Source organism: Nicotiana tabacum, chromosome 12 (genome assembly GCF_000715075.1).
Source record: "Nicotiana tabacum cultivar K326 chromosome 12, ASM71507v2, whole genome shotgun sequence".
NCBI classification, from domain to species: Eukaryota; Viridiplantae; Streptophyta; class Magnoliopsida; order Solanales; family Solanaceae; genus Nicotiana; species Nicotiana tabacum.
Window position 1 is genome coordinate 100,336,149 of NC_134091.1, and position 10,362 is coordinate 100,346,510.

At 37.1% G+C, this 10,362-nt stretch overlaps 1 protein-coding gene across 1 annotated transcript; it reads left to right on the forward strand.

Moving 5' to 3' along the window:
* The first annotated feature begins 2,402 nt into the window (after positions 1–2,402).
* On the forward strand, positions 2,403–8,246 carry LOC107788687 (DNA (cytosine-5)-methyltransferase DRM2-like). Its single transcript, XM_075227594.1, has 10 exons — positions 2,403–2,508; positions 4,163–4,226; positions 4,394–4,531; positions 4,678–4,777; positions 4,857–4,900; positions 5,166–5,321; positions 5,887–6,004; positions 6,301–6,392; positions 6,534–7,256; positions 7,393–8,246. The coding sequence occupies exons 2-10, from the start codon at positions 4,224–4,226 to the stop codon at positions 7,819–7,821; spliced, it is 1,803 nt and encodes a 600-aa protein (XP_075083695.1). The 5' UTR covers positions 2,403–2,508; positions 4,163–4,223; the 3' UTR covers positions 7,822–8,246.
* Positions 8,247–10,362: the final 2,116 nt, after the last annotated feature.

The following is a 10,362-nucleotide window of genomic DNA, read 5'->3' on the forward strand; positions in this document are numbered from 1 at the left end:
GCAATAGTTTACCGTGCTTCAATTGGATTAATTACTGAAATTAACATTCAATCGATAGAGGAACATTAACTTCAAGTGTAATCTAATTATCTGTTGAATTTGTGAGAATCAATAGTATTATAGAGTGAACTAACTCAAGAATTAGATCCCGAGTCAATTATCTTGCACATGTCTAGTCAATTACCCTTATTTTTCTCGTTGATATTTCTTCGTTGCTCATCTGCTGTCTTTTGTGATCAATTATTAATTGCTTAATTTTTAGTAGTTAATCGTAGTTGATAATCATCAAATCAAGTGTTAATTTTTCTGGATAGTAATCAATTGAAGATTATTCGAACACTGTGTAAATTCAATACATGTGAAGACGATAATTAAACTATACTAGCGAATAATAATTTTGTGGTGTGTTTTGCGTTCGTCACACCACCAATGAGAAGATCCTGCGGTCCATGTTATGTTAATTTAGTTTTGTTATCTGTTCCATTGAAGAGTCGAAAGATCTTGATACTCATTAGCTAGCTACAAATTCTTTTATGGTTCATCATAAAAATTGAGTAGCAGGATACGGAAGAGTAAGTCTTACAAGCAGCCATAATCACCAAATATTTTGCGCGTAGAAGGAACAAGTGGAAAGGGAAAAACTCAAACAAAGCTGAATAGGGAATCACAGAAGAACGATATCATCATGGTCGTGATTAGTAAGTAACACGTACGATAAATAAGCGAGAAAATGACAAAAACGGTCTCTTATCTTTGGAAGTAAGTTCATGATAGTCCTTTAAATATACACTTATCAGTTTTAGTCCTTTAAGTAATCAAAAAGTTGACAATTTTAGCCTCCATCCATTTAAAAACTAACAACGTTAGTTTAATTTATTGCCCCCTAGCTTATCTCTCGTTGTTACCAAGGGAATAATTTTAAATTATTTTTCATTTTTTCTTTTTTGGCTTTTCTATTGATCATCAGCTGCACATTTTCTTTCCTGAACCAAAGATGCTTTTAGCAAAAAAGAAAGGAAAAAAAAAAGAACAAGAAAATAAGGATGCCATTGTAGCACTGTACTTTTATCATCTTTCAAAACCCCTTTCTTTGATTAAGGGTTTTCTTTTTCTCCTGTCAGCTACATTTATATTGAGAAATGGGGTTCTTCTTCTTCTTCTTATTATTATTATTATTATTTATTACGTATGTTGTTGTAAACACAATAGTACCTCCATTTCAATCTACCTCTCCAAGAAGAAAAAAAGGAATTTTGTTAAAAGGGAGAGGAATATCACAAATTTATTAGTCAGAATAATTGAATTGCACTGTAAAACACGAAAAATAGAAGCATATGTTGACAACTTGAAACTGGTTTTTTTTTTGGGGCAATAAACTAACGGTGTTAGTTTTTAAATGGATGAAGACTAAAATTGTCAACGTTTTGAATACTTAAAGGACTAAAACTGATAGGTATATATTTAAAGGACTATCATGAACCTACTCTCAAAGGTAAAAAACCGTTTTTATCATTTTCTCATAAAGAAGCCAATGCCTTTTGCAAAAGTGACTGAGAAGGAGGAGGACGTCTCTTTGTTGATGGTATCCACAGAAGAACACCACACGCACTTATAGTATTTAGCAATCATGTGTGTGGAAAAAAAAATATAAAACCTTTCCCATAATACAGCACATGCATATCATGCACAATATATAGTTTAATTTTTTTATACATTATTTCGGTTCTTTTGGAGATCAATACTTTACCTTACTTTGGTTCCCGACTCTCAAATATTGCTTTTATAAAGGACTGTTTCATTGTTGCGTAATCTATCGCAATGTTTTACTTTTCAAATAGGTTTGTTTTTATCTAGTTTACTTCTCATTTTTCTAATAACTATAATTACAGTACAATACACAACAAATACCGAAACTCAAAAGGGAATTAAGTATACCAATATATTTAAATGCTCGGATAGTTGCAATCACTTATTAACTAAAAAAACAATATGGTACAAAATTAAGCCAAAACAAGATTTGTTTCCCGAATCACGTACTATAAGAAATGAACATCATTACTAATAATCTAGACTTTTAAATGTAAATTAACCCCCTTTCTCCCGTTTTCTTAGGTTATTTTGATATTAGGAGAATTACTAGTATTGTTAAAACGAAACCCAGCATTTCTTTTTTCTCGTCCCAAATTTTATACAGAGTAATAAGGATGCACGTGTCCTAAATTTTACAAAAGAAAGCACGTGTCCCTGCATAAAAAAGGTTGTGCTTTGAAATGACTACTTCACCCTTCATGTTGGTTATTGTGCGTTCTTATGTTAAGGTGATATATGTAATTTCGCAGCTCAGCCCCAATACAGTGACTTTGTCTCTCCTTTCCTTTGTAGAAAGCAGCTAAGTTTCTACTGCTTGGTGTAATTTACTTGCACTTTCCAAAATTTACACATTTGTATAGCTTTGTGTTTAGCTTTGTTTCCTCGTTGATTCTCAAGGAATCACCCAAGCTAATTCTGGTAAATGTAGTTTATTTATATCTGCATGCGTGTCTTATTATTATATTTTGTGTGAATTAGTTTATCTATTAGTAGTAGTTTCTTCTTTTTCCACATGCGATGGAAAATTATTGTGATCATTCCTCTAGCTAGGTCAGTAGAAATGTGTATCCACAGTACATGGCAAAGAAAGATGTTTTTTTTTTTTCCCTTTATAACAGAAATAGAAAGTTTTTGCTGCATGCAATTAACCTAAACTAAAACGATGTAGAGGCAAGAAATAAATAATGATCAATTTTTTTGCAAATTACTGTGTGATTGTGATGAAATTACTTATTTAAAAGGATAGATATGCGGATTTGAGGCAAAAAAAAAAAAAAAAATCAAAACAGTGAATGCTCAAATGACTAAAAAAAAACTAAAGACTGAGAGAATAGTAGCAAAACTTTCACCTTGTTGCCTAGGTGAGGGTTCGATTCGCCACCTTGTAATCCCCTCCCCCATTCCCCCCACGCCTACAGCCAATTTAAATATAAAATATGGAGTGGAATGGAACCCCTTCAAGTGGCAAAGGTTGAAGGACTTGCGACTTATCTAAGCATGATATTTAAGTGGAGAAGGGTGGGCCCATTATCACCGAGTTTCGAGGGCTATGGGTGGTCCTAAGCGTTGACCCTAGACGGAGTTTTCAGTCATCAAAAAGAAAAAAAAAAGTAACAAAATCTTTCATTGACTTTCTGCAGGGTTCGTAAATCTGCCCTACTATATGATTCCTTTTTTTTCTTTTTTCTTTTGCAGTCAATTTAAGAGCACTGTGTCTATATTTAAATAAAGAGTAAGGAAAAAAAAAACTCTAATTGCAAATACCCCTGATCCCAGTTAGCTAACATGTCACTGCCCCTAATCTCAATCAAGAGCGTGAAAATAAAAACACTCCCTTGATCCCCCATAAAGATAGATAATGAGTAGGATTAAATAGCCCATTTAGCAGATTTAATCAAATAAGTTAATGAGTACACCATTTGATTAGTGGGATATATACTGAAATTTAATTTCTTGGTGTACACAAGGGACGAAACTACATAAATCAGTTAGTTTGATATAATGAGTGTTTATGGTAAAGTTATTGCTTAACAATTGCTAATGTTATTTGCACTAAGTCCAGTTCGGTCAGTATGTGCAACATATCCCCTTACAGTAATTTTTTGAAGTTTCTTTTGGTTGTTTCTCGTTTCGATCACTTAGGTTAGGTGCAGGGCATTTTTTCAAGGTAAAGAATAATGGAAGGTTTCCATTTTGTAATACTCTATACGTTGTCACTATATATTCATCAAGAGTTCACTTTCCGAGATGCCAATGAAGTTTGATGTACTATGTACTCATTCTTGATGAGAAAGATAGAGCTAACATACTTTCATATCTGCAGTATAAGATACTCCACATGTTTAAACGTTGGAGCAACGTCTCTTCATTTCCTTTTAAAATAGACCTTGGTTTAGTGAATGAGATTGGAGATTTGATTTGTCCTAATGTTAATCTTTTTAAAAGGTATCCGGTATGTTCTTGGATAGTTTTCTGTGTGAGATTTGCTGGGCTAACTTTTTGCTTTGATGATTGCTCTGTGGAGCTTTAGTGGCAGTAAATCTCATTTACCTTCTCGTGTTATGTATAATAGGGTGCTGAATTATTCTTCTTGTTGAACAAGTTGGACTTCTTTTTCAGGCATACCTTGAGCAATGGTAAATTTATCTTGTTTCTCGATTCTCTAATATTGTGCAGGTTTTTGACTTCCTTCTGGTCTTATAGATCAGAAAAGAATGTATATGGTCGTTCTTTGTTCATATTTTTGATAATGGAGGAAAAACATTTATTCTTTATTTGTATTTCATGTTTCAATCCCGTGCAGGACAAGAATCTTTCTGGAGAAGACAATGACAACATTGACTGGGATACTGAAGATGAGTTAGAAATACAGGACACGAGATTTTCCTCATGCGCGGATTTAAGAACTACAGAACAGCATGCTGCTGGTTGTGATGGGGAGGTAAATGCTTTTAGCCTATATCTAGTGATCTTTCTTGTTAAGGACATCTTTTATACCCCCCACCCCCCAAAATTAAATAAGAAGGAGAATAGTTCATACCATTGCATCTCAGCTAATAGTCTCGTTTGGTCTTCTCTTACCGGAAGGCAAGCTCATCATCAGTACCCTCCAAGTCCAACTTCATTCAGCAGTTTGCAGTGATGGGATTTCGTGAAGAATCTATTGTAAAAGCAATAGAGCAAAATGGTATTTGAATTTGCCAAGTCTTTATACAACTAGGTAATATTTTTTTCAACTATGGTGTTTATGTTACTTTGACTTACAGGAGAAAATGAAGGTTTGGTGTTGGATGCTCTTTTGACATTGAAGGTGCGTAATGTCTGCTCATTTTAGATTTTATAAGAGAAGGTAACTGGCTGAAGATATTCTTGTTCACCAACCTTTGCTCTTCTAATATTTGCCTATACGTGCCACTACTTGCATAGGATCGTCTAGAGTGAGATTCCGCGACGAATGATGGCAATTAATTGTCCTTTATCCTGTCTGTATAGCTCAGATAGGCTTGAATTATGTTAAGAACATGCATGAATTTTATCTTCCTCTCATACTTTTTGTTTGTCTTCGGATGTTGCAGGCACTTGAAGACTCTCCTGAAGAACAGCCTAATACTTGCTCTCAGCTGGAGCCCTGCATTGGTTCTGATGATAGCTCTTCTGAATACAACGAGAAGTTTATGGATGATGTTTATGAGGAAGATAGTTGGTCCTCAGACTCAGGCTCAGACTGTATAGTATGTTATCCTCAATCATACACCATTCTCCATTTTTCTTTTCAATGTCTTGTGTCTTACTGTGGCATATAAAATAGTTGATCCGGTTTCTCTTTTAAGATACATATAGCCATTTTTTGATCGAACACTTTTTTTATCTCTGTAACATGTCATTTATGTATTTTTGAACACCCATGGCTTCTTCTCTTACTAGATTTTATTATTAATATGAGGTGGTTTAGTCTTACATATATGCGGAGAACTACAAATAAAATTAAAGGTATCTGTTTTCAGCAACTATCTTTGACGGTCATCGATCAGGCTCTTCCAGTTGGAGGGAACACAAGATATTTCCTTCTTTTTATTTTATTGGTATCTGGGAGACAGAGAAGTGGTTTGTTTTGGAAGTAATTTCTAGAAATGAGGAAATGGTGGCCTGTAATATTTCTTTAGCTCTATTTATGCATCAACTAATATTTCTTTAAACATTTTACGGAAAATTTCCTGGTCCTGAATCCTGTTATGAGTTTTATGGGCACAATTATGTAAAGATTTTCTAACATTTTCCTTTTATAACGTGTGATAGTATTCTGCTAAACAATGCTACTTGAAAGACGAGAGCAGTTCTTTGTTTGAAAAAGAGCAACTCTTGGTAAATATGGGATACCAAGTGGAGGAGGCTTCCATAGCAATGGAGAGATGTGGTGCGTATATTAAATTATGTTTTTTCCTCTATATTGCTAATGTTATCAAAATCTTTTATCGGATTAGCTAGACATTTAGTTTCGCTTTTGATATGTATTAATTATTCTAATGTTTTATCACTAGCTGAAGAAATCTTTCTCATGCAAGTTCTAGGTAGACGCTAGTAAGTTCAGTTCCTAGCCAACTTTGTGCCAACGCTGTTGACGCTGCGATGTTCCTGAATATCTTTTTAGAATTGCAGCACCTATTTTAAATTCATTTCCAGATTATTATAGTCCTCTTCACAACTCTCTAGGTCCAGGAGCATCGCTTGTTGAATTGACAGATTTCATCTACGCTGCTCAAATGGCAAGAGAAGAAGACGCCTATCTGCCAGAAGATGTAAAGGTATGCTTTCCCCTTGCAGTATTTTGAAATGGACTCATGTGAACTAATAGTTTATTCTACTTTGTTCGCATTTGTAACTACAAATTAGCAATATCATTTTTCATTAACTGATCATGCCTTAGCTTCCTTCCATTGTGACAGCCAAAACTAAAGCATATGTTGAATGGTAGTGGTGGATCCATGAAGAGGACGCTGTATAATGAATTATGTAAAAGGAAAAAGCAAAGGGTGATTTGTGATGAAGAGACAATTCGATTGCCCAAACATATGATTGGATACGGGATTCCTACCGAATCAGTTTCACCAATGGCCAAAAGAACTCTTCCGGAGCAAGCTATTGGCCCCCCATTTTTCTATTACGAAAATGTTGCTCTAGCTCCCAAGGGTGTGTGGGATGCCATTTCCAGATTCTTGTATGATATTGAGCCTGAGTTTGTTGACTCAAAATATTTTTGTTCTGCTGCAAGAAAAAGGGGATATATTCATAATTTGCCCGTTGAAAATAGATTTCCTTTGCTTCCACTCCCCCCATGTACCATTCATGAGGCACTTCCCCTAACAAAGAAATGGTGGCCATCTTGGGATACACGGACACAGTTAAATTGTTTGCAAACATCCATTGCGAGTGCAAGATTGACGGATAGAATCAGGAAAGCTATGGAGGACTTCAATGGTGAGCCACCTATGAGAGTGCAGAAGTATATTCTTGATGAATGTCGGAAGTGGAATTTGGTGTGGGTTGGGAGAAACAAAGTTGCTCCTTTGGAGCCTGATGAAGTTGAAATGCTATTAGGGTTTCCAAAGAATCATACCAGGGGTATAAGTAGGACCGATAGATACAAGTCGCTTGGTAACTCGTTCCAGGTTAGCTTAACTTTCTTTCTTCTGATTCTCGATATATATATATCCAAGTTTTCTTTCCTTCTTCCCCAAAATCTTGGGTTTGCAACTCGTCCATTGACTTATTTAGTTTCTTTTCTTTGTTACAATATATTTCTAGATTGACACAGTGGCATACCATTTATCGGTGTTGAAAGAAAAGTTTCCAGATGGTATCAACGTCTTATCACTCTTCTCTGGAATTGGTGGTGCTGAAGTTGCTCTTTACCGTCTCGGTATTCGATTGAAGAATGTGATTTCGGTGGAAATATGTGAAGTCAACAGAAATATTATGAGAAGTTGGTGGGAGCAAACTAACCAGAGAGGGAGTCTTATAGAGTTTGACGATGTGCAGCAACTGAATGGAGATCGCTTGGAGAAGCTCATAGACTCATATGGAAGGTTTGATTTAGTAATTGGTGGAAGCCCGTGCAACAACCTTACAGGCAGTAATAGGGTGAGCAGGGATGGGCTTGAAGGGAAAGAATCTTCTCTATTTTTTCACTATGTTCGGATATTGGATTTGGTGAAGTTAATAATGTCGAGATGATAATATGATAGAAATTTGCTGATGGGCTTGAAGGCGAAAAGGGATAGAATTTGTCTTTGCTCTTTGAGAAACTGATGTACATATTTTTGCAGCATTCCTTAGTGCCATCTTAATACAACTATTACCTTTCTCAAAAAATAAAAATAAATTGTGGTTTTTACACTTCACTCAAAACTCCATACCTACTTAAATTGAGACAACCAAATGGGATGGAAGTCGTATGCTCTTGTCACACTTGTGAGACTTGATGCTAGAGCTAGGAGCTGAATCATCCGGTCAAACAGTCTACATTCTGAACCTCTATGAACCACTATTTTAGTTCAAGCATACCAACTCTTAGAAGAAGAATCTGACATTGCTTTATTAGAGTATACAGTTTGGACAGCAGATTGTAGTTATGATCAGGAAAAAGCAGTAGTAGGCAAGTTCTGTACTTTGGTTTTTGATGTTTTGTAATTCAATACCACACAAGAGGGGTGATTTCCGTGGTATCCAATTTTTCGCGTGTACAGATTATAGAAAGACCTGGTTTTTCTATGTGTTCCTTATACTAATGTTGCGGAATAATAAATGCGGAAAGTAAAGAACACAAGTATTTTTATGCGAAAAATACCTAGCTCAAAAGGTGAAAAAATCACGACCTACTACCCAGTAGGATTTTCCCCAACACTTCACTAAAATCACTGAGCCAAAAACAACATACACGCATCGATACGGAACCCCAAAGAAGAGCTAGAAAAAGGAAAGAGGCACTATAACTTAATAACTCCATTTCTTGTTCCAAAGCGGAAGGTACGCTCAGCCCCTGATACATTGCTATTTCTTAATCCTTGCGGCCAGGGATAATGAGTCTGTTGGCTGTTAAAGTATAGCCTCTTTTGGGGTTAGCGATAAGAGTACACTGGCCCGTGTGGTAGCGGGCGAACTAAGGATTTCGTGCTTGCAAGGAAGCGTGCCAGTGGGTGAACGCATCACCAGCCAAGCTAGTCACTTGGAACATAGGGGTATTCAATCTCCGATCTTCTGGGCCTTGAGAACCGACTTCGGATTTGCGCCTTAGATAGTGAGTAGCAAAGAAGGGTAGGGTTTAAATTTTAGGGTTTTCACTTCCACGTCCCAGCTCATCGAAGCTACCGCGTAACAATTGAAATTTACCTCCTCAGCCGGAGGCGGAACCGTCCTCGGAAGAGTAAGAAAGGAGAAGGGAACGGGAGTTTCTTGCCTCCAAAGAGTATAAAGAAGCGGAGTGTCACCCCAACAAACTAGACGCACGCATCAAGGCGTTCTGCCAACGAGCGAAGGCGATCGCTCAAGAAAGGGGATTCAGCCTCGAAAAATGCGATGCAGTGAAAGACGCTGCGGACTATGTGGTCGATGACGTAAAAGATATGTTGGTAGCTAGCGAACTACGCTTTCTAAAGAGGTTAAGGCATGACCTAGTAAACGGAAATAGCGAGACCTGGGGTCTGATCGAATGAGAAGTTCGAAGATGGAGATCAGGTTCGGCACGAAATCATAAAGGTTTGAGGACCCGTTGGTCAAAGGAAAGGAAAGGTCCTGCTTCCGGGATGGAGCCGTATGACGTGAGAGTGTCACATACGGTTCCTTTGAGAAGGGTATGATAGCACCACCTATCATGCCCGACGAGCGGTCCACGGAGCTGCATCCCTACTCACCTGGTCTATGCACATTGCTCTCTCCAGGAGGTTAGCCGCCTATCCTAGATCTTCCCATTTCCAAGAAGATCCCGGGCTCGATCTGGTTTAGTATCAAGGTGATTCTTTTTCTGTTCCTATATATATGGGTCCGTGTAGCATTTTCACGATATCGTTATAATCAATTAATGGGACTTGTCCGAAAAGTATTCTTGCCTCTATCATTAGCTCGGGTTGTCCCCGTTTCTGGCGTTTTAGTCACCTTTCAATGGCTCCATTAATTATGTGCGAGGAATTACCCTATTGAGTAATGGGAAGCGGGCTGGTCCCCGAAAATGCCCCGCCCGTAAGTTCCTGTGTCGTTGGGGAAAAAAATCTCTTTTTATTTTTAGATTCGAAATTTTTCATTTTTTTCTCCCAATTTTCCACTCTTTCTGTGAGGCAAAACCTTACCATACTACACTACACTTCGACACAAGAGAAGAGGACCAGGCGCTTTGTATCTTCGGGATAGGAGTTGGCGGTCTTCTTTAAGAGAGCTTCAATCTATTATTTATTATGGATCAACTCATATTTCCATTCTATTTTCATTACGAAAATATCTCACGTCAGGATCTGTTGCTCAAACCGAATCACGCCAACGTTATGGAAGTTCCTGGATCGTGTAAAATAATAGTAGTACCAAATACAACACTTTCTATCAAAAATGGAAAGTTGGCTATGAAGATTCTGTAGATTTCCCCCAACGCAATCCACAGAAATTCCACGAATCCCTTGGTGGATAAGTCTGACGACTCAGCAGCAGAGCAAAATTGAGTTTCTTGTCTGGTGGATCTGATCTATAGTTAGGGGGCAATACATACCAAAAGGTTCGAAGAAGGAAGGC

What these genes read in the sequence shown, in the direction of transcription:
- LOC107788687 (XM_075227594.1), top strand. An exon ending in AAAAGCAATAGAGCAAAATG is followed by an intron (nt 4,778 to 4,856) that starts GTATTTGAATTT and finishes TTTGACTTACAG; the next exon opens with GAGAAAATGAAGGTTTGGTG. An exon ending in CGCTTGGTAACTCGTTCCAG is followed by an intron (nt 7,257 to 7,392) that starts GTTAGCTTAACT and finishes ATATATTTCTAG; the next exon opens with ATTGACACAGTGGCATACCA.